Raw genomic sequence first — 24,927 nt, 5'->3', positions numbered from 1 at the left:
ACCGCTATTCAAATTTTAGTGCAGTTAGTTTATATTAACCCGGAGCTAAACATAAGTGGTTCACTTCCGTAGGTCCACAGTTGTTAAAGTACGTAGGAGAAAGTTAATCGGGTCACAAGATAAGGGCTTGCAATTATTCGGGAGAATAATAATCTAGGAGGGAGGAGTGTAGTTGTCCTTAATTTTCATTAAAATGACACGGGAGATGGAGACGTTGGAGAAATCTGGGAGAATTCAGAAGTTTGAACACAGGAGAGGTTTTTTTGCAAGTGACAGTAAGTAGTTGATATAGTGGGACTAAGATTTAAGAGATTGAGAGTGAGTGTGAACTCTGGAAATTTGTAATTGCAAGACCAGTTGGGATACTGTGAGTTGTTTTGAATTAGTTCATTTGGGAAGTGAACCACGGATATTGGTAGTATTTTTGTAATTACTATTATAAATTGTCTTGAATTTGTCTTTTCCATTGATGTGCAAGTAGTTCTCTTACCTTTGTTATCCATATAACTAGAATTGATATTATGTGCCCCATTGTGAATTAACTTATTTCGAGGCAATCTAGTTTGCAACAGCATACAAGAGCGGAAGAGGGGAAAAAGCAGAGTAACAAACTAACGCTTGCTTCACCAACTTAAAACCTTTGGTTATTTTTATTTTATCGATCTTCTGGGCGACAGAGTCCCCTCACTGTTGAGCCTAGTTAGAAATTCAGAAGACGTCAGTGGCGCTCCTGGGGGGCCTTGTTTCTTTGCTACTTTTGCTGTGGATTATTTTCTGATTACTCAGAGAGCGTGCAATATTTTTCGTCGAAGAAATTGCTGTGAACGCTCCAAAAGCTGACTTGCTAAAGGTTTGATAACAATCGCCGAATTCTGTGTCATCAGTGGAAGTGAAGGGCATGGCGCAACCAAATTTTATCTCCTTCAAATAAAGTTGTTAGCGCTCCAAAACAATGGCGGCGGCAAGCATGGATTACACATGTGTCATCAAACACTCAATTAAAAACAAATGATTGGCAAATACAGTCTCAAGTACGCTTACGGCGTACTTGAGCCTGTTCATTACGAATTTTATGGCAAACATATGGTGCACGAAGGTGATCTTTTTAACAATTCAACATGCATAAAGCACGCATATAAACTAGGAAGTTAGAAACAGATGCGACTTCAGATAATTAACTTAAATATTGAAAAAAATTTTAAAGGCATAAAGCAATCATATACAATACAAATTAAAAGCAGATGTGACCTCAGATAAGAAACTAAACATTGATCACAATATATAACAACTGTTAAACGAAAACAGATGAAACCCTAGATAACAATCATTGGTACGCTCAAGTTAAAATTGTGTGTGTATGCTGGCTCAAAATTAAAAACAGATGTGACCCCCTAGCTTGCGTGAAACTATTGCAAAAGTTGTACACAGACATCCTGAGCTATAATTCGGTGGAACTCATATATGTGTTGAGTCAAATTAAAGTTTGTTTCCAGCAAAAACTTCGAATCTGTTCAACTGAATTCTTTTAAACGTAACTTTTAAGATGTCTGTTAAAATTCTTGCAGATTCCGAGCCTATTTGGGAAAGAATATTAGTTTATCAGACAGTTTATGAAATTTTTGTGGTTCTTATTCAACAACGAAAACAAGACGATGTGTGGCACGTTTACCATCACTGTCCTCTGTAGTAGTCCTTAATTTTCGTTAAAATGACATGGGAGAGGGAGACGTTGGAGAATTCAGGGAGAATTCAGAAGTTTGAACGCAAGTGACAGTAAGCGCCGAGTTTTGAAACCAGCCCAGAAGTCCAAGTTCAGCGAAGCATTCGATATCAACATCGAAATACACTGTTTTGTTTTTTCTACAGTAAAGCATGCGTTTCGACAACGCTGAATAGTATTGCATGGCCACGTGGATACACCGATGAACAGAAGCTTGCAATGAAACCGGGCCAGTACGAGTTCATACGACATAATCAAGATACACCTAGGATGCTATACTTAGGCTACGGTGTCGCTGATGAAGTTAGGCTACACAAGAAGTTGACAGAAGAGAGAGTTAAAAGAGGACTGCCTCCAACCTACTTGAATTGCGTCATACCAGACAAATCTTCAAAAACGAAGGCAGTAACCAGTGTTACGCAAGCTACCGAAATCTTAGTTCCGGAATCGCCTAACGTCTTTTCTTCGCCAGAGGTTCAAATTCAAGAAGGAAATGCGGTTGCGAGCAATCAAGAGGCAAGAGCAGTCAGCAGAGAGAAGGTGACAACTCAAGGGCTGCTATTCCAAGAAAAAGCAGTAATGAATGATGAGCCCAATGAGCAGGTGAATTTTTTGCTGATAGTAGAGTTTGAATTTTTTCATGTCGTCTAAAGTTTGAAGGTCTTTTTGCAGGCTAGACCCCCAGCTGTATGTAAGGAGTTCATGGAATTCATGAAAAGGCACGAAGAACGAATGAGACGAGCGGAAAGAGTTGCGAATGAAATTAAAGGCGGACATGACAAGAAAAAGCGAAAACTGCTTGGAGAGCTAGATCAAACGGTAATTTTGTCTGTCTTTTTAATAAAGACTTCAGCACTTTTTTTGATTTAGGCACAAGACGTTAAAAAAACTTCAACATTTTTTTAAAATTTAGGCAAAGGACGTTCAGGAAATCTGTCTACTCCAAAAACACGGCTTCCAGAGCATTGACGAACATCCAGAGTTGATGGTGGCGTATCCTGTACACCGAGTTGACTTTGAGGGCGAAGACTTGATGAAGGCTCACAAAGCCAATGCGCATCCTTCTCAACTGGGTAGATTTTTACGACGTGTTCTGTTCGGAGAAGATGGTTTAGTGGAGGAAATGATTGACAGTACCCGGTCTTCAAAGCGTTCCGAAGCACCGAGGGACAACGTCGTGCTTTTTCAAGGTTAACTTGCTTTCGCGTGTTTTCTTTTATAACATAGTTTTTTAACAATTTTTCATCTCAGTAATTTGGAAAAAGTTATAGTTGTCCAAGTCCTGCTTCTTTGCTCTGAGAAAATAAAAGAAATCTGGTTCTTGTTTAGATGTCGTCATGCAGAAATACCCCCTCACGCCACAACTGGCATATCGCAAAGCTAAGGAAGCTGCCAATCAGGCTGGTCGAGAAAGACTCAGTTATTCTAAAAGGACAGAGATAGATGATGAAGTGGAAATTGCTGCAGTTTCAACCCCTACTGCTCAGTAATTTCGGAGATTGAGTTTCAGTAGATCAGTCAATTCTGAAGCATTCATTTGTGACTGTAGTTTTCATCTCAGGAAAATTACTTTTAGTTTCTATTATTTTATTGAAAGTCTCCATTTGAGTTATCAAATTGTCGCCTAATTTTATTTACTTGAGATAGCGGTTGCTTTCATGAGAGGTTTTAATTTTCATTTGATTCGGAACAGTTTTCGATTTTCTAGCATTCATCGTTTTAGCATTCATCGGAGATTGAGATGTAGTAGATTAGTCAATTCTGAAGCGTTACGTTTGTGACTATAGTTTTTGATCTCAGTATAATTACTTTCTATTATTTTATTCAAAGTTTGCATATGAGTTATCAAATTGTCTTCTAATTTTACTTAATTGAGATAGCGGTTGCTTTCATGAGAGGTTTTAATTCATTTGATTCTGAACAATTTTCGGTTTTTAGCATTCATCGTCGTGCAGTGATGGCCTTTAGTTTTCGTTTGTTTTCGTGGCTCGAAAATTGAAAATCATCAAGTCTTTCTATAGTTTCAGTAGTTTTAAAATCAAATTAGTAGATCTCTCTAATCATGAAAACAAAAACTTTTCCAATTTTCAGATTATGGACCAATGTGAAAAGCTCGCACAAGTTGAAGGATTTTTGGCCGAGCAGTTTGTGAAGAGATCGGATTATCCTATTCATGCGTTGACAAATTTATTATCAGCAGACAGCTACAAGAAACTTTTGATCTCTGACAAAAGTTTCAAGAAACTGCATCTTGATATGGAAGAAATTTATAAGTCTTCTTTTGCTTTTGGACTGCGAATTGAACCTGACAATTACGGAGGATATGGCCTGTTCAACCGTAGTGGAAAAGTCATAAAGTGCGGAGAAATAAACGTTGCCGTCGGCCTGTTAGCTAAGAAGCCAAAAAATCGTGAAATTGATGACTGGTCTTTGATGGAGGGGGATAAACTGTTAGTTGGAGTGGCGAGATGGGCGAACCATTCATGTGTTGCAAATTGCGACTATTATATGAGTAATGGTTTTCGAGGACGAGTTTGCGTTCGGCTAAGGGCTCTTCGTGAAATTATGGACGGCGAGCAGTTGGTTACTTTCTATAACAGTGATTTTTTTGGAGAAAATAATGCTTTGTGTCTCTGTGAACATGAAGCAAAACATGGAAAAGAAGAAGGACAGGGCCTTGAGAAGCAAGATGACTTTTGCGCTACGACAGCCAAAAGAAAACGAGTTGCAAAACCCAGGATCAAAATTATTGAAAATGATGAACGTAGCTCGTTACTGGCCAATCTCATCAAGTTTTACGATGAAGACTCGAATGTCAGCTTAGAATCAGAAACTAGCTCGCTGCCTCTCACAAATTCAACTGATTCAGATTGGGATTTATCTGACGAAAATTTTGATACTATCAGCAATTTATCTGAATTATCAGTTGCTAGCAGTACAAATTTTGCCGATTTCTTTGGTGAAGACGAAGATTATGAATTTGGATTAGATTTCATCGCCAATTTCCCAATTTCTGAGGACGTTCACGGGACACCAGAAGCTTACGATGAAACAAACGAGTTAGTTAGCATGACAGGTGTCACAAAGACAAATTTAATGGCTTCACTTTTGGCTATTGTCTCGCTGCATAACGCCCTGATGCACTTTTGAACGATCTGCTGAAGCGAGATCAGCTTATTTTTGGGGGTCAAACAGTTTCGCCTTGGGCTTTCAAGAAACAGTTTGAAGATTTTTGCTCGAAGTATCAGTCCAGCAAACAGAGTTCTGAGAAGGGCGAGCTAATCTTGTTGAATTTTCGTCCACTATTAATTGACATTCTTAACGATTCACTTCCTGACATATTAAATTATGCTGTAAACAAACCTGAAAAGCAAGATATCTCGATGCCCAAATTTCGTATAGCCGAGAACCGAATCAGCGTCAGATTAATTGTCAATACTGATGGAGCAACTGTCAGCAAGACACCCGTAACTTCCGCTTGGCCTCTATTCTTTGCGGTTGCTGACCTTCCTCCAAAAAAGCGACAACTTTTCAAAAATATTGTCCTGGGAGCGTTGTTTGTGGGAACTGGTTATCCGGACTTTGATGTGGTATTCGAGCATGTGCGCAACCAGCTGTCAGTCACAGAGAAAGTTCTTTTAATGGAAATGATATAGCTGTCTCATTTGAACCTATCTTGTTAATTGCGGATCTGATTGCAAAGTCAAAAGTGCTAAAGATGAAGCAATGTAATGGCTACTACGGTTGCACTTTATGCACTCAGAGAGGCTGCCACATTGGACGAGTTCATAGATATCCTCATGAAGAAAAGTTTGAGATGCGATCGTTTAATTCCCACATGTTCAATATCCAGGAGCTTGAACGAGGAAGCATTCAGGAGTTAAGAGCTCGGCTTGGTCGGGATTCAGATTGGGAAATAAAAACTCAAGGGGTAAAAGGCCGTAGCAAAGTTTTCAACGTTATATCAAATTTGCCTTTATCATCTCCAGTTGACCCTATGCATCAACTTTTTCTAGGAGTTGCAAAAGATATACTCCTCTATCACTTTGAGACAATGAGATCCGAACATAAAGAGGAAATCAATTCTTTCATCGGAACGCTTGATTTACCGAAGGAATTCAGGAATATGATCAGAAATCTGCAGGCTCTCCCCAATTTCAAGGCAAAGGAAGTCAAGTTTTTGTTATTATATTTGGCTCCAATAATTTTTCCTCCGTATTTGTTCGGCGAAAACAGAAAGAGCGATGAAGTTGACCTGAAAAAATTAGTTTTTTCGATCCGCGAACTTTTTGAATCTTCCCGCAATGCGGACTTTTGTGATCAGCTTCTCTCTGAGTTTTGTGTGAGTATGGCTGAGAAGACGAACAAAATGGATACAATCAATTTCCATCTCCTGCGGCATCTCGGATGGCAGACGAAAAGTATTGGACCTCTGTATACTGCCTCTGCTGCAATGTTCGAATCCGCCAATAGGCTACTAATTGCTCCGCTCACCGGAACTGTAAACCAATGCCAGCTAATGGTTTGGCGTTTTATTAGAGCAAAAATGTTAATAAAAATGAAATTCAAGGAAGACTGTTTAACTCCAATGCTTGCAGATTTCCTCGAAAAAAGGAAGTTCGACGAAACGTACGGCTTTGCAGAAAATTCAGACACCAGAACTTTTCTGAAGCGACGGCCGCAATTAAAACTCTTTTGTCGTTTTTCGGGCGAGTTCTTTTTCTCCTCGGCTGCGTACGGACGAGGATCGGTCGCAGATAAGTATGTTGGTGTTGATTTGGAAGATGAACTTATAGCCGGAGAAATTCTGTTTTTTTTCGAAGGAGAAACCAGAGGTCTAGTTCTCAGAATGTTCAAAATTGTGAAGACGCTGAAGTTAGTGAAAAATGAAAATCGACAGGTGTTGCCGTTCGGTTTTATTGTAGAAGATACAGAAGAAAAAATCGAAATTCCGTTGACTGCCATCAAATTTAAATTTCTTTATTTCAAGTTTCGAGAAACTTATTTGATTACAATGTTAAATCATTATGAGCACAACTAGTGAATTTATAGATTTGTAATCTGGTAAAACTGCTTCTGTTTTAGCTCTAAACTCTCGTTTCTCATTCTTTGTTCAGCTCAATTGAAAATTGTTTCTTTCAAAGTTTTGTCCTTTTTATAGATGTTTTCCACTTACAAGTTGAATATATTTTGCGAATTTTAGAAATAGTTCTTTTTCATCGGGTCAAGGAGTTGTCCAAATCCAACCAAACTCGGTATGGAGTATCCCCTGTGAAGTTATAGTGTAAAACAAAAAAAGTTTTGGTATAGCTTGCATAGGAAAAAAGTAAAGTTTTCATACGGAAATTTGCTATTATTTCAAATAAATAATTTTGAAAATAGGTCTTTTTGATTAGGTCATAGAGTTGTTCAAATCAAACCAAACATGGTATAGAGTGTCCTCTTTGTAGGTAGAGTGTAAAACAAAAAGATTTTTCTGTAAAGCTTGCCTAGGAAAAAAGTTTTTCATACGGAAATTTGCGAATTTCGCAAATAACGAATTTTAAAAATTGGTCTTTTTCATCGGGTCAAGGAGTTGTTCAAAGTGAACCAAACTTGTTATCGAGTATCCCATGGGTAACTAGATTATAAAAAAAAAGAATTTTTGGCATAGCTTGCCTAGGAAAAAAGTTAGTTTTTCATACGGAAATTTGCGAATTTCGCAAATAACGAATTTTAAAAATAGGTCTTTTTCATCGGGTCAAGGAGTTGTCCAAATCGAACCAAACTTGGCATCGAGTATCCCATGAGTACCTAGATTGTAAAACAAAAAGAATTTTTGGTATAGCTTGCCTAGGAAAAAAGTTAGTTTTTCGTACGGAAATTTGCGATTATTTCGAATAAATAACTTTAAAAATAGGTCTTTTTCATCGGGTCAAGGAGTTGTCCAAATCGAACCAAACTTGGCATCGAGTATGCCATGGGTAACTAGATTGTAAAACAAAAAGAATTTTTGGTATAGCCTGCCTAGGAAAAAAGTTAGTTTTTCGTACGGAAATTTCGACTTATTCGCTTATTCTATTTTTAAAAACATAGAAATTTCATCGGGTCAAGGAGTTGTCCAAATCAGACCACACTTGGTATAGAGTATCCCATGGGTAACTAAAGTCTAAAACAGAAAAAAATTTTGGTATAGATTGCCTAGGAAAAAAGTTAGTTTTTCGTACGGAAATTTGCTTATTATTTCAAATAAGTAATTTTAAATAATTTTCAAAATTAGGTCTCTTTCATTGGGTCAAGGAGTTGTTCAAATCGAACCAAACTTGGCATAGAGTATCCCCTTTGTAGCTAGAGTCTAAAACAGAAGGAATTTTTGGTATAGCTTGCCTAGGAAAAAAGTTAGTTTTTCATACGGAAATTTCGACTTATTCGCTTATTCTATTTTTAAAAATATAGAAATTTCATCGGGTCAAGGAGTTGTCCAAATCAAACCAAACTTGGTATCGAGTATCCCATGGGTAACTAGAGTCTAAAACAGAAAGAATTTTTGGTATAGCTTGCCTAGGAAAAAAGTTAGTGTTTCATACGGAAATTTGCTATTATTTCGAATAACTTGAAATTATTGAATTTTAAAAATAGGTCTTTTTCATCGGGTCAAGGAGTTGTTCAAAGTGAACCAAATTTGGTATCGAGTATCCCATGTGTAACTAGATTGTAAAACGAAAAGAATTTTTGGTATAGCTTGCCTAGGAAAAAAGTTAGTATTTCATACGGAAATTTCGACTTATTCGCTTATTCTATTTTTAAAAATATAGAAATTTCATCGGGTCAAGGAGTTGTCCAAATCAAACCAAACTTGGTATCGAGTATCCCATGGGTAACTAGAATCTAAAACAAAAAGAATTTTTGGTATAGCTTGCCTAGGAAAAAAGTTAGTTTTTCATACGGAAATTTGCGATTATTTCAAATATTTAATTTTAAAAATAGGTCTTTTTGATTAGGTCAAGGAGTTGTCCAAATCGAACCAAACTTGGTATGGAGTATTCCCTGTGTAGCTGGAGTCTAACACAGAAGGAATTTTTGGTATAGCTTGCCTAGGAAAAAAGTTAGTTTTTCATACGGAAATTTGCGAATTTCGCAAATAACGAATTTTAAAAATAGGTCTTTTTCATCGGGTCAAAAAGTTGTTCAAAGTGAACCAAACTTGTTATCGAGTATCCCATGGGTAACTAGATTGTAAAACAAAAAGAATTTTTGGTATAGCTTGCCTAGGAAAAAAGTTAGTTTTTCATACGGAAATTTGCGATTATTTCAAATATTTAATTTTAAAAATAGGTCTTTTTGATTAGGTCAAGGAGTTGTCCAAATCGAACCAAACTTGGTATGGAGTATTCCCTGTGTAGCTGGAGTCTAACACAGAAGGAATTTTTTGGTATAGCTTGCCTAGGAAAAAAGTTAGTTTTTCATACGGAAATTTGCGAATTTCGCAAATAACGAATTTTAAAAATAGGTCTTTTTCATCGGGTCAAAAAGTTGTTCAAAGTGAACCAAACTTGTTATCGAGTATCCCATGGGTAACTAGATTGTAAAACAAAAAGAATTTTTGGTATAGCTTGCCTAGGAAAAAAGTTAGTTTTTCATACGGAAATTTGCGATTATTTCAAATATTTAATTTTAAAAATAGGTCTTTTTGATTAGGTCAAGGAGTTGTCCAAATCGAACCAAACTTGGTATGGAGTATTCCCTGTGTAGCTGGAGTCTAACACAGAAGGAATTTTTGGTATAGCTTGCCTAGGAAAAAAGTTAGTTTTTCATACGGAAATTTGCGAATTTCGCAAATAACGAATTTTAAAATTAGGTCTCTTTCATTAGGTCAAGGAGTTGTTCAAATCGAACCAAATTCGGTATCGAGTATCCCATGGGTAACTAGAATCTAAAACAAAAAGAATTTTTGGTATAGCTTGCCTAGGAAAAAAGTTAGTTTTTCATACGGAAATTTGCGATTATTTCAAATATTTAATTTTAAAAATAGGTCTTTTTCATTAGGTCAAGGAGTTGTCCAAATCGAACCAAACTTGGTATCGAGTATTCCATGGGTAACTAGATTGTAAAACAAAAAGAATTTTTGGTATAGCTTGCCTAGGAAAAAAGTTAGTCTTTCGTACGGAAATTTGCTATTATTTCAAATACATAATTTTAAAAATAGGTCTTTTTGGTTAGGTCAAGGAGTTGTCCAAATCTAACCAAACTCGGTATCGAGTATCCCATGGGTAACTAGAGTCTAAAACAAAAAGAATTTTTGGTATAGCTTGCCTAGGAAAAAAGTTAGTTTTTCATACGGAAATTTGCTATTATTTCAAATATTTAATTTTAAAAATAGGCCTTTTTGATTAGGTCAAGGAGTTGTCCAAATCTAACCAAACTCGGTATCGAGTATCCCATGGGTAACTAGAATCTAAAACAAAAAGAATTTTTGGTATAGCTTGCCTAGGAAAAAAGTTAGTTTTTCATACGGAAATTTGCTATTATTTCAAATATTTAATTTTAAAAATAGGCCTTTTTGATTAGGTCAAGGAGTTGTCCAAATCTAACCAAACTCGGTATCGAGTCTCCCATGGGTAACTAGAGTCTAAAACAAAAAGAATTTTTGGTATAGCTTGCCTAGGAAAAAAGTTAGTTTTTCATACGGAAATGTGCAATTATTTCGAATAACTTGAAATTATTGAATTTTAAAAATAGGCCTTTTTCATCGGGTCAAGGAGTTGTTCAAATTGAACCAAACTTGGTATGGAATATCCCCTTTGTAGATAGAGTGTAAAACAAAAAGAATTTTTGCGATAGCTTGCGTAGGAAAAAATTTAGTTTTTCGTACAGTTTTTTTTGAAAAAAATCAAAAATAGTTAAAAATGGGTGGGACGCCTTTCGGGCGTCAAGATTTTTCGGTGCTCTCTCTCCCCCTCTCCCCTCGTTCTCTCGCCCCTGTTTTCGTCTCTCGCTCGTCTCGCGTTCTCTCGCTTGTCTCGCGTTTTCTCGCTCGTCTCGCGTTTTCTCGCGTTTTCTCGCGTTTTCTCGCGTTTTCTCGCTCGTCTCTCGCGTTGTCTCGCTCGTCTCTCGCTTCGGTCTTTTGGTTTGAGTCTATGATGTGTGTTTATGATGTATGATATATGTTTCAGCTTTCTTGAATGAGTGTCAAAAAAAAGTCTTATCAAAAAAAAGTCTTATTAGAGGTTCATTTTATTCTTAATACTGATAGATAGACATCCCTAGAATTTTGCTCACGCCAGCAAAAAAGGATGTCTACTATTAGTATAAAGATGTTCGTGTACCTCACGTAAAAAAAGACTTTATATGTGGATTTGTGGACTGATGGAACCCTCTGGCGTCTTCATCTTCAATGGGCATCTACAAGCAAAAAGGTTAGTTTTTTAGTCTGATCATGAACGCACGAATAGTCTGGTGAACGCACGAAAGTCTGATCATGAACGCACTAAAGTCTGGACATGAACGCACTAAAGGTCTGATGAACGCACAAAAAAATTGTGCGTTCATCAGACCTTTAGTGCGTTCATGTCCAGACTTTCGTGCGTTCATGATCAGACTTTCGTGCGTTCACCAGACTATTCGTGCGTTCATGATCAGACTTTCGTGCGTTCACCAGACTATTCGTGCGTTCATGATCAGACTTTCGTGCGTTCACCAGACTATTCGTGCGTTCATGATCAGACTTTCGTGCGTTCACCAGACTATTCGTGCGTTCATGATCAGACTTTCGTGCGTTCACCAGACTATTCGTGCGTTCATGATCAGACTTTCGTGCGTTCACCAGACTATTCGTGCGTTCATGATCAGACTTTCGTGCGTTCACCAGACTATTCGTGCGTTCATGATCAGACTTTCGTGCGTTCACCAGACTATTCGTGCGTTCATGTCCAGACTTTCGTGCGTTTTTCCTTGTTTCCAGACCATGTAAATTTGAACGCACGACACCCCCGTCGTGCGTTCATCTGGGTCTGGTCATATCGACTTTCCGTCTGGGACCTCAACCTGGGGAGTAGTTATAGCACAGTATGTCAACATATTTACTAAATGACTATTATTAAAACATAAAAAGCATACATTAAGTGAAATCAGAAACTCAAAATGGAACTACTCCTACTATTACCAAATCAGTAGCGCCATTTGAGCGAAAATATAAAATCAACTTTCATATTGCATCAGATTCCTGTGATTGGTTTGAGTTTATTTGTTTTATAGAACATTCGACACAAGTTCTAAATGCATAGCATCTTTTTCCTAACAACAAATTTACACCAAAAAATTAAATTTGTCAGTTCTGTTTGTCAAAATCCTTGTCTACAACGAATCAAAAAGTCTTCTTAAACATTTAAATAACATGGTATGCAGTATAGATAGAACTTGAAAACTACCAAAAATTAATAGAAAAACAGAAAAAATTAGAAAACTGAAAACAGTGCGCAAGTTGTTCACGAGCACAGAATTATTTGACACAATCTAATTCAGTGAGTGAGTACCTATTTGATATCGAACAAACTACTGGGCGGAAATTTGTTAATTTGAAATCATTATCAAAAATGCATCACCTAATTACATATTAAGGTTTGTGCTGGCCAATAAAAATATTCGGCAATTAATTGCAACAATGAAATTTTCTCAATAGCCGCGAAGCGATTACTAGGCCAGTTTTGGTTTCATCGTTGGCTTTGTCAAAAACAAATTATTCGAACTGAATGTTGTCTCTTGCCGCTTTAAAATTTTTGGTGCAATTTGTCATCCTAATTGCATACAACTCTGTTTTTTTTCATATATTTAACTAATGAGAAATCCTATCTACGAGTCGCAATAAACAAATATTCCATTTTCTCGTTAAGGCTCATGCTATTATGGCTCCGACAAAGTGTTTTCGTACGTTTTCAATGAAATCTTGAAGTTGATCAGCATTTGTTGTTTTTTCGTAATTTCATTACGAATTCGAACCCGCGTCGTTGTTTATGTAGCTATTAATGGAACTATTTAATACTTTCATTTAATACCTGACGTTTTTTCATTAATAGAACCCGATATTTATTCAAAGTGGTCATCTATTCTTGATATATTGAGTTCTTTGGCAAGTTCACTTTATAGGTAATTATTGGAACATTTATTTGTTTTACCGGACAAGCAGCAACAGTAAGACTAGTTTCAGTCTGTTTGTCGACTTTTTTTCCTAAAAAATTTATATGGATTGTATTTTTATAATGTTACATACCGATAAGAATGATTTCGAAACTCCACTATTAATAGACTGACTGAAAATTACGAGAAAATTAAAGCCAATGAACACAAAGTTTAGTTTTAGCGAAGAAATTATGCATTTTTGGATTCGATACTGTGTTTGCCTAAAATTGTTTGAAAACTTCTGTTCTGCATGGATTCTATTTTTTTTTGTAGTTTCTCAACATAAACTCTTTAAACAAATTAGAGTTCTAATTGGTTTCTTAATCGTAACAAAATAGTCATTTTATTATGTTTTGTTTGAAGATTTAATCTTGTTATTAATGAAAAATAGTAATAACAAAGCCAGAAACCATTATTTAAAGGAGAAAAAGCTATGAAGATCAACTTCTCTTTCGCTTGAAATAAGATTATACCTCTGTTCAGCGAAGAGAAGTTTCACCGTGACAGAAAAAAGGCAAATATTTGCGACACTAATTTTGTTTAAAAAATTTCAAGATTTGCCGTTTAATTTTCTGTCACGGTGAAGCGTGTTTTAGGCAAAGAGAGATAGAATCTTCTTTCAAGCGAAATAGAAGGTGATCTTCATTGCTTGTTGTCCTTTAAACAATGGTTTTTTGGCTTTGACCTTACTAATTTTCATAATTTTTTTAATTACTTTTTTAAAACTTTGGTTTTATTTTTGACGTCCTGTCAGATTATCTTACTAATATTGATGAATGAAGTCGAATTGGAAATTGCATTTAATATTTTTGGTGTGTTTGATTGGAATCCAATGGAAAAATGTTTCGATACTGTTTTCTCTCAAAAATTGGATGACTTTTTTATTTAATAAATTTAATTTTGTGAACTAATTGTGATATTTTCAATTTTTTTCTGAGGAACAAAGCTCATTAGTAAGACAAATTGTGTACAAATTACAGAGTAAGTTACTCTTACTGACCTTAAAGAAGCATAGCCCAGTCTTGATGTTGGTGTTACTGATGCTAAACTAGAAATAAAACTTGAAACACTATACAAACAATATAAATGTCAATGGGCTAAAATTTCCTGGAATAGATATGTTTATTAAAATTTCCTGTTGTAGTAAATAATAAAACAAATCTGACAAATTTGAATATGTCAATTTCGCGTTTTTGTTTGAGGACAGCAAAACAGTTTGTTGATCAGCAAAGTCGAATAATTATTGGGTTCAATTGAATATCAGGTAAAGCAAGGCAATTTGCAATATAACAGATTTTCAGTTCAAAAACTTATCTACTGTAAGGTAAAATCCTGACAGATTTGAACCTGCTGAAACCAATGAACCGCCTAAAAGGGTTGCTTGTCGGGATAGCGAAGGCAGCCGTTAGAGTTATCAGCCTGAGGATTTTATATTTCATGTCGCAGACACAAAAAGTAAACACAAACTATAATACTTCACAAAAGTACTTGCGTGGGCACAAATTTAAACTGTTATTCTCCTGCTTTAATTATGAGAACCTATTAGATTTAATTACATGATATCTGGCAATAACATGCTATATCAAGCGTAATATTGGACGTGGCGAATCAGAAATGAAGTTTCCAAAACTACGGCCCCTTAAAAATTTTTTTTCAATAGCCAATTTATACTCTGTGGCTAAGATGTAAAGAAAGCAACAAATCAGCTAAGAAAACAACAACACAAGAAATTTTAGGCGGCACCCTATAGACAAAAACATTCCATTTCTTTATAATTGGTAAATTGATGATAAATCGCTATATTGGGATAGGGTGGCAATAGGACCCAAACATATATGTTTTGAAAAAATGAACTCATAAAGACAACACAAAAACTGAATGATGAATTCTTTAAGACAATAGTAGAAGGAACATTATTTTTTCATTATAAGTTTTGAGATACATCCTTTAAAAAAGTTCTAAGCGCTCTTTTCTACTGAAATGAAAAAAAGACAATCTGTTTAGGTAAAATAATAGGAAATAAAAAAATTCTTTTTTAGCTATCAACATTTGAAATGACTACGCACAGAAATCTCTCAAAACAAACTCAACAGATAACGGAGCCCAGAAAAGAAATTTTCTTAATGTTCATGATAGACAGCATTTAATTTTGGAACCTTAATCATTAAAAATGGCCATCAAATATGATAGCTGTGTAAGGATGGGTTAAGAAAGCGTTAAAAATATTCTAAATTACTTGATAAAGATGCTTCAAAAAATTGGTCTCCCCTTTTTGATTCAAAATGTTTTGCATAGATTTTACGGTCAAGTGTTGATAGTGATATTACTTGTGTAAGCATTTATTTGTAATCTGACATTTTGTGCAATATTACCCAATTAATATATTTTTGGACTTCTCAAAATTCTTATCTTTGTTTCAAAATGAACCTTAACATTTTTTTTAAATTTTCAGTTTGTCGGTCAAAAATTTCCCGGTCAAAAAGGTCAATAGTCAATTCAAAAGATATTCATACTTTCCGGACACTGTCATCAAAAAAACCAAATCCGAATTGTTATGATTACGATATAAAGAAATCAGACTTTACAAGAAACTGAGACCTTTTTCAGGTTAGACCTGAAAGTCTCTATAATGGCTCAACAATCAATACAAGAGAATGCGAGCACAAAATAAATTCGGACACGGTGTGATCTTCAAAAAGTGAATTAAAATAACATTTTCTACTCTTTTTTTCTTTTATTGCTGGAAACTTTTGGATTGATGAGCGTTTATCAGCAAAAGTATGTAAAATCAACAATAATGTCAGACAACGCAAGAAAAAAAATACAATTTCCAATACAATGGCCCACAGATTTTTCTTTTGATTATCTCATCTAACTCTGAGTCCAAAAAGTGAAGAGCAGCGAGGAACACAACACCACAAAAGACATATTAGACTGACAGAAACTTGCCATGTCTTTATAACTGTTAATACAATAATTATTTGTATATTTTTACCATGGAATCAAGAGACCCAAATGATTACAAATTGAACGATTCATATCTGAAACAAAATCATTTAAAAACTGTATCAAGATTTTCGTTTTATATCTATTTATGTTCCTCTGAAACTTCAAAACAAAAAAAACAAAAAAATTGGGAAAAAAATTATGTGACCTATACTGAATTTTTTACACTTAAAAGTTCCTGCGTAATCGCAGCGGAACAACATTAGGCCAACAGTAGCCTGTTCTCAGCTGAACTTTTTTTTATTATTCCCAACATATCAGACCGATATTTTTAATAGCAATATTGCTCTTTTTTTAGTGACTATAGCCACTTTTTTTGCGTCCGAAACTTTATCGTGGAACAATCATTGCAGCCAACATTGGTCAGGCTATGGCCAACTTGATGCTATGGTTAAATAAAAGCTCATTCTCGCGCATACAGCTTCACGGAGGCAGAAGAGTGAACTCTCAATCATTGGTGCGTGAATCAAACACCTTAGCTCTTGGCTATCACGACACCATCATTAAATCAACCATCATTAAATCCACATTTGTCAATATATAGCTCCCGAGGAATTAAATTAAGCTTGCAGTAAATCTTTAAAGAGTTAACCTATACAGATTAAGTTTTCGGAGCAAAATTTTGTTCAGATGTTCTTCATCGAAAACTTTGAGTTTTGGTACTTTTCAGCCTTTTCATCAAGTTTTTGGGCTATGTTGAGAAAACATTGACGACATTTCTTCTTATTTTTTGAATTGCTTTTAGAAAATGATGGTTGTTAATGATAGAAAACTAGTCTCATGAGGATTTTCTCTTAATTTATAAAAATTTTTGCACACATACCCAACCAATTGAGGCTTGGATTTCTTATTTAAAAAACTTGACAACAAATATTTTGAGAACTATTTGAAGATAAGTAACAATTTTTGGTCAAAATTGTGAGTGAGTACACGTTGGTTCAAGTATTGAGAATTAAGATGCTTAATGGGATACGAAAAACTACCTTGTCCCCTAATTTTTGGCCAATTGACAAAAAATAAAAAACAAAACATTTTTTCTTGTCTTAATTATACATTTTAACTCTGAAGATTTTAACAACAAGTACTCAAGCAAAGTGTTTACCAAAAGTTAGAAAAAATCTTTGCAGTACTTGATCTCCGAGAGAAATACCTGATAATTTTGGTTCTGGAAACCCTCAAACATTGGTATTGAATTTATCAAAAATGATTTGGTATCTTTACCTACCAAAAATTGACAAAAAATGCTCAAAAGCTTTTTATGAGAAAAGCAAGATTCACATGGTTAAAAATTGACCGATTTAAATTTCATAGCAAAACATAATATTCGGTTATTTCCAACCTGAATGACATCATTAAATCATTCACCAACAGCTTACGTCAGCATAAAAAAATTGTTTTAGGTATTTTCTGAATATTGGCGCTACAATAGTAACGAATAATCTTTTCCTCTGAATAAACCCTATCAGTATTGTCCTATACTTACAATACAAGCAAAATATTTCCAGGGTCTGGACCTCAACTTATGAAAAAAAAATTGACAAGCTCTGGATTTTATCAAGTAAAATTAGGAAGATGGTCTTGTCATGAGTCGGAAAATAGCATTATAAAAGATTTTTTGCTGCGGCTGCTGCGCATATTGAAGCAGAACGAAATCAAAAATATACAGCATTGCGCCTAAATAAAAGACTAATTAGCACTGAAACCTAAAATACAGTTGGAAAAGTAAAACAAGACTAACATTTTATTGAATTCTTAAGATAAATTGCATTAAGACTGATTTAAATAAATTATTACTTGATTGAATTGAACAAGGTAGCTCAGTTTTATTGGTCTTGTTCAAATAAGTATTGATTAAAATTTGACTTTTGCAGTCTTTTTTGTTCTGAAAATGTGTTATAGTTTTAGAAAAAGTTTCCTGGTTGATTAATTTTTTGATTCTCGAATCGCTCAACGAATCAGTTTTCAAATTAACAAGAAATGATTTTGTATCATTATCTTCGAATTTTCCAAAAAAGGCGGTGGTAAGCATTTTTTGGGAAAAGCAAGATTCAATTGGAGAAAAGCTGACCGATTTCAAATATATAGTTAAACTTTGTAATTGATAATTTCCTACCTCTATGACAACATTCAAGCATCACAAACAGCTTTTGTGAGCATAGAACAATTAGATTAGTAATTTTCCAAAGTGGTGCTACAAAAAACCTCACGATTTTTCTTATTAACAAAATTCTATCAAAGGTGTCAAACACTTACAATATAAACAAAGTCAATCCAGGGTTTGGACCTCAATTTATGAAAAATTTGAAAAAAAATCGAGTCCTTATTAACTACAATTATACCGCTCAGTTTCAAACTTAAAATCAGCAAAAAACCCTGCGTGGAAGTTTTGGGCAAAAAGGTCTTTCCAAGAGTCGCGAAAAACGAACTTTAAAAGTCCAGATTAGATCAGTATATCGGTCGCGATTGGCTTTTTACGGGTCGAGCAAAAAACCTTTTGATAACTCTGCTCGCACGCTTTTCTGTAAAAATTACTATCATTCTGTTTTTTGCTGTGCATACTGAAGCAGCAAGAAAACCAGACGAAACATCATTGGAACTAAAAGACTAAACATCACTAAAACCTAAGAGATGGATAAAAACTGCCAGAAGACTAAATTATTATCGAAATTTTAAGATGTAACTAGTTTAGACCGCTGGCCTTGTGCTTTATTGGCCTTCTTCACATTAACATTGATTAAATTATGGCATTTGCAGTCTTTGTTTGTTCCAAAACAGTGAATTATCTCTTTTAAACAAAAACATTTTTCTGATTTAAATAGTGTGTTTCTTTCGATTTTATGATTAAAAGTTGATTGTGATATTATTTTGTTTTTGACATTTTTTTACTCTCAATATTACTCAACTTATATACATATTTTTTGCACTTCTTATTGTAACTAATTTTGTTTCAAATGAACCTTAGCACCAAATATGATAGCTGTGTTAGGAAGGGTTAAGAAAGCGTTAAAAATATTCTAAATTACTTGATAAAGATGCTTCAAAAAATTGGTCTCCCCTTTTTGATTCAAAATGTTTTGCATAGATTTTACGGTCAAGTGTTGATAGTGATATTACTTGTGTAAGCATTTATTTGTAATCTGACATTTTGTGCAATATTACCCAATTAATATATTTTTGGACTTCTCAAAATTCTTATCTTTGTTTCAAAATGAACCTTAACATTTTTTTTAAATTTTCAGTTTGTCGGTCAAAAATTTCCCGGTCAAAAAGGTCAATAGTCAATTCAAAAGATATTCATACTTTCCGGACACTGTCATCAAAAAAACCAAATCCGAATTGTTATGATTACGATATAAAGAAATCAGACTTTACAAGAAACTGAGACCTTTTTCAGGTTAGACCTGAAAGTCTCTATAATGGCTCAACAATCAATACAAGAGAATGCGAGCACAAAATAAATTCGGACACGGTGTGATCTTCAAAAAGTGAATTAAAATAACATTTTCTACTCTTTTTTTCTTTTATTGCTGGAAACTTTTGGATTGATGAGCGTTTATCAGCAAAAGTATGTAAAATCAACAATAATGTCAGACAACGCAAGAAAAAAAATACAATTTCCAATACAATGGCCCACAGATCTTTCTTTTGATTATCTCATCTAACTCTGAGTCCAAAAAGTGAAGAGCAGCGAGGAACACAACACCACAAAAGACATATTAGACTGACAGAAACTTGCCATGTCTTTATAACTGTTAATACAATAATTATTTGTATATTTGTACCATGGAATCAAGAGACCCAAATCATTATAAATTGAACGAATCAGATCTGAAGGAATATCATAGAAAAACTGCATCAAGATTTGCTTTTTCATATCAACTTTTCTATCTTTGAAACTTCAAATAAATATAAAACTGGAAGAAAATCTCATATTAAGCTTCCATAAATCCACATTTGTCAATATTTAATTCCCAAGAAATTGAATTGAGTTTGCAGTAAATCTTCAATGAGTAAAACTAGAGACAGATTACGTTTCCTAAGGAAAAATTTATTCAGATATTCAGGATCGACAACTTCTAGTGTTGATAATTTGAACAGTCTCAGCTTCTCAATCAAGTTTGTGAGCTAAGTTGAGAAAACGTTTTCGATCGAATTTTTATTCATTGATGAAACTGCTTCAGAGAAAATGTGCAGATATTGAATCAAATTGTTTCTGACTGGATTTATAAGGAAATGTAAATTGTGATAGAAAACTATTCTCAAGAGCATTTTCTTTTACTTTGTAAGCTTTTGTTTTTGGCCATTTACCCAACCAATTCAAGCTTGCATTTCTTTTTTTTAAAAAAAAAAACTCGCAAACAAATATTTTGCGAATTATTTGAAGATAAGTAGCAGATTTTTATCAAAATTGTTAGTTAGTACATGTTGGTTCAAGTACTGAGAGTGAAATGTATAATAATATACAAAAAAAGTCTTTTCCTCCTTGAATTTTGGTCTTCTGAAAACAATTTAAGAAAAAAAAAACAAACAGTTTTTCATATCTTATTATACATTTAAACTTTGAATATTTGAAAACACAAGTACTCACGGACAATTTTTATCGAAAAATGAGGAAAATCCTTGCAGTACTTTGTCTTCGAGAGAGTACCTGATATTTTTGGTTTTGGAGTCCCTCAATGCATTGGTTTCCAATTTATTAAAAAACGATTTGGTATCATTAGCTAAAAAAAGTTGCTCAGAAATCTTTTATGAGAAAATCAAGATGCAATTGGCGAAAAAATGACCGATTTCAAATTCATAGCAAAAATTCGTATTTGATCATTTCCAAACTGAATGACATTATTCAAGCACTCACCAACCGCTTGCGTCGGCACAGAAAAATTGTTTAATGTATTTTATGAATATTGGCGCTAAAATAGTACCATACGTTCCTTTCTCTGACCAAATCCTATCAATAGTGTCTAACACTTACAATAGAGAAAAGTCATTCGGGGTCTGGACCCCAACTTACGAAAAAATTGAAAACCTCTAGATTTTACTAACTAAAATTAGGAAGATGGTTTTGTCATGAGTCGGAAAATAGCTTTTTAAAAGTCCCGATAAAATCAATGTTGTGATTAGTTGTTTTGTTTTTTTTGCTGCTGCTGCGCATATTGAAGCAGCATGAAAGTAAAAAATATACAACATTGCGCATATACAACCTAAACGACTAAATAGCACTGAAACCTAAAAAACAGTTAGAAAAGTACCAGAAGACTAATATTCTATTGAACTATTAAGAAAAAACGCATTAAGACTGATTTACATTATCACACTTGATTGAATTGAACGAGGTAGATTAGTTTAAACGGTTTTGTTCACATTAGCATTGATTAAAATTTGACATTTGCAGTCTTTTTGTTCTGAAATTGTTAGTACCATATTATAAATAGAAAGAGTTTTCTAATTGAATAATGGTTCGTTTTAGTCGCAAAATATGAAAGAGAATACCTGATTTAGTGATTATGCGTAAAATTCGTTAATCCATCAAAAAACACACATTCTAGAAAAAAAGTCCTTTTTTAACTCATAACTTTAGACGAGCTTAACTTCGGCAGCAAAAATTTGGATTGAGGTAAAGTCAATAAATTCATCTAAAGTTGTTTTTTGCCCTATTTGGTCTAACTATATGGTCTTGTGATACTAATTTTGGTCGTGCGTACTCTTCTTACCAGTCGAGGCCTAAACCGATGTTACCTATTCCTAGATACTGAACCGAAAAATTCTCTTAAACAGGGTCTAAAAACAGAGAGCTTATCTTGTTGGTTTTCATTCCGACATTACATCATATTATAAGAGAAAAAGTGTAAAATTAAAAGAAATTTCAAAGAACAATTTTAAAAAAAATAACTAATTTTTGATATTTTTCTGTTATTCGATTGAGATTAATTATTGGTATGCTGGGGTTCTGCGCGTTCGAAAGTGTGATTTTGTTGAGAAATCAGAAAATGGATTAACTAAATAACATTTTTTTTTGTTTTCCCGTAGAAATTATGCAAATTTTTTTCCATTGGTTGGTGATAACAATTTTGGCACATCAAATCGTGTTATACCTAATTTTTTTGTTTCAATTTCTGACTGTTTGACTGCATAATTTTCAGGTTTGGATATAATCAACTGAATTTTATTCCATAACAGTTGTTTAATTTCCAATTTTATTCCTCTTTTCACCATTTTTTCCACACACACTTTTGTACATATTTAGCTATTTTCATTATTATGTTTTGTTATGAAATCTACTTGTTGCGATCATCTCGTGGCGAAGTGACTTTTAAGCAGGGTTGCATGATTTTATCCAATTGCAAGAAATTAGATTACCAGTCGGGGAGTTAACGGCACTTTTTTGCAATCGAATTTTACGGAACGAAGCCTGAAATTCATTTTCTGTTGTTGTATAAAACTCGGTTTGGATTTCAGTTACATCACCTTTGGCATGAAACGATGACTGTTGCAATGTTTTACCGTGTCAGACATGATATAGTTTATCCTTTCTAGCACACAAGATTCAACGAATAACTTGGTTCGCACAAACTTGTATCAAAACACTAATCCAGTTTCTTTCAAAAATATTTTATTGCGAGGGCATAGTCACTAATATATCAGTTAAGTTGCTAACAATCACGAAGTGTCCGAATTAGATTACCAGCCCAAAAGAGTGTAAAAGAGTGTAATATTAAGTAGAGAGTGTAATAATAAAGAGTGGATGAATAAGAAATTTCATTTTTATACCACGTATAATTGTTAAAATTACACTTTCAAGTTACACTCTTTCCTCCCTTATTAAGCGGACAACTAACAGTGTAAAAAACTTTTTTACACTCTTTGCACTCTTTTCCCACTCATATTTTTGGGGAGAATCCTCGACCGGGGCCCTTAAAAATAACTTCTTTGAGATACAGATTTCAAAAAGCCCTTCTTTTGAATTCGGAATCAACTTGGTCATCGAAAATGTTAAACTTCCAACTCACCCTCAAAGGTATGAGATAGCGATACTTTATTGCGTCATATGCCCCTACGTCATTATATGGCAGAACGTCTGGAACCCACAAATCAGTCACGTCAAATCTGAGATACTCCATTCCGGAATGTTCATCTGGATTCCACTGCAGCAAATTATCATTCCAAAACATTCTTTGCCAAATTAATGTCGTCATAGTTTCGGCTTTCACGTCAAAACCGGCCAGTTGATACAAAGCTGCGCCATAACTGACGTTCACAATTTTGGAGTTCTCCAAAACCGGGCGAGTTACCCGATTGTAATTGCGTAACAACTTTTCGTGCAGATAGGTTTTGTTCAGGTAGTCACAAAAAATCTCTTTGGTATCAAAAAATGTAACCGCAAAGGAAAAATAAATGGAAACAAGATTCATTTTAGATAACGAAACTATTTGGGAGTGCCGAATATATTATTTAATCCCTCGTGATAGAACTATCGTCCGAAGTAAGAAAATTGTTAATAACTAATTAACGAAATCTGAATACAAAGTGGAAACTTAGCAGTAAATGGTCATTAAACAATAATGCTTTGGAAGTTCTCCTCCTCAAAAATATTTATGAGGTAATTTTGACCCGGATTGGCATAAAATTGGGTGATTTTTTTCCAGTCACAACCCGCCTTGGATATTTCCATGGGGGGTTATTTTACTATTCGAATCAGTTTTGGGGTTATGTTCTTTAGGATTTATTTCTTAAACCCATCCAAAAGCTTCATTTTTGCTGTCTATCAACTTATCAACTCTCATAATTCAGAAATTTTCTTCTAATGAGTAAATATAAAATGCGGATAAACGAACAAGAAATAACTCTGGTTCAATGAAATCAAGCAGCGATTCCAAATTTTAATAACAAACGTATAAACTATTTATACGCACAGGGTTTTTTAGATAAAACTTGCATATGTTCTTGAAATGTAAAATTCTAGTCAAATGAAGTCAAGCAAGAAGTTTTTAATAACCCTTTCCGTAACAATGTTCTTTTCCAACTTCAAACTAATTATACACTGTTTTTGGACCACACTTAATTCACACAGAAATTTCGATTGGTAAATTACGAGAAAGTTTAACCAAAAAGAATAAAAAAGACAAAATAATTCCAATATGTGGCAATCCATTTAGGAGAAATGTTTGAAACAACAGATGTTTTGTCCCAACGGTCACGTATAGTTAGTCAAAGGACGCAAAAAATTTTCTTTTCAATGCTTTGATGTTTTTCAAGCTCAAAGAATAAGTGAAGAGCCATAACTGCATGCATAAATAAATAGTTTTGTAGTTTCATTACTTCCGGAAAACAAACATTTGGGGAGCCATTCGGAAAACATCATTTACCAAACAAGTTGATGAAAAATCACCTGCTGTGAAATTTACTCGTAAGCAGATCCGCCTCAAACGCGAGAAACAAGTAAACAAAATGATTGCTTAAATTTTAAAAACCTATGTAAGGTCTCTTTTATAAATATCGACACATAATATAAAATTTAAAAACCTGTGTCAAATGTGTTTTATAAATATCGGCACGCAATAGTAATTCTGGGCAGATGGTTACGAAAATATCAATAAAACAAAAAGAAGAAGAACAATAGCTGTCATGAAAAAGAGTATAATATTAAACTCTCCAAGGTTCTTCCATTACCGGTTACGACAATTTTGCAGTGGTATATAAAAGAGTATAAATGCAGGCGTTCAGAAATACACTATTTCAAGTCATCAATTTCTAACATCAAAAGTTATTTCTTGTACTTGTCTTTGAAAATCGTTCAAGATATCCATCCATCTCGCAAGATCTTGAAAGAAAACTTGAAAACGGAAAAGATGCGAAAACCTTGCATCGAGTCTTTGCCACTATAGCCCTCAAAAATTTTAGAGCAGCAGCAATGCGGATGCACGCTGATGAATTTTGTTGTTATCAATAATTACTTTTTCTTCGTGTCCTTACGCGCTGTAATCCTTTGGCTCATACTCATCTCAATTGAGTACTACAGATGGATGCAATGAGAGAGGGGCAATCAAACG

The 24,927-nt window shown here is 34.2% G+C and overlaps 1 protein-coding gene across 1 annotated transcript in view; it reads right to left on the bottom strand.

Moving 5' to 3' along the window:
* LOC142342754 (neuronal acetylcholine receptor subunit alpha-3-like) overlaps positions 1-24,165 on the bottom strand; it is a 52,254-nt gene extending 28,089 nt beyond the window's left edge. Inside the window, exon 1 of the mRNA XM_075394289.1 lies at positions 22,888-24,165. Coding sequence (XP_075250404.1) covers positions 22,888-23,289 — 402 coding nt within the window. The 5' untranslated portion in view covers positions 23,290-24,165. The remainder of the gene's footprint in view (positions 1-22,887) is intronic.
* Between the last annotated feature and the right edge of the window lie 762 nt (positions 24,166-24,927).

Source organism: Convolutriloba macropyga, chromosome 7 (genome assembly GCF_964194025.1).
Source record: "Convolutriloba macropyga chromosome 7, txConMacr16.3, whole genome shotgun sequence".
Classification (NCBI taxonomy): domain Eukaryota; kingdom Metazoa; phylum Xenacoelomorpha; order Acoela; family Convolutidae; genus Convolutriloba; species Convolutriloba macropyga.
Note: the sequence above shows the minus strand (reverse complement) of the source record. Positions and strands in the feature narration are given on the sequence as shown.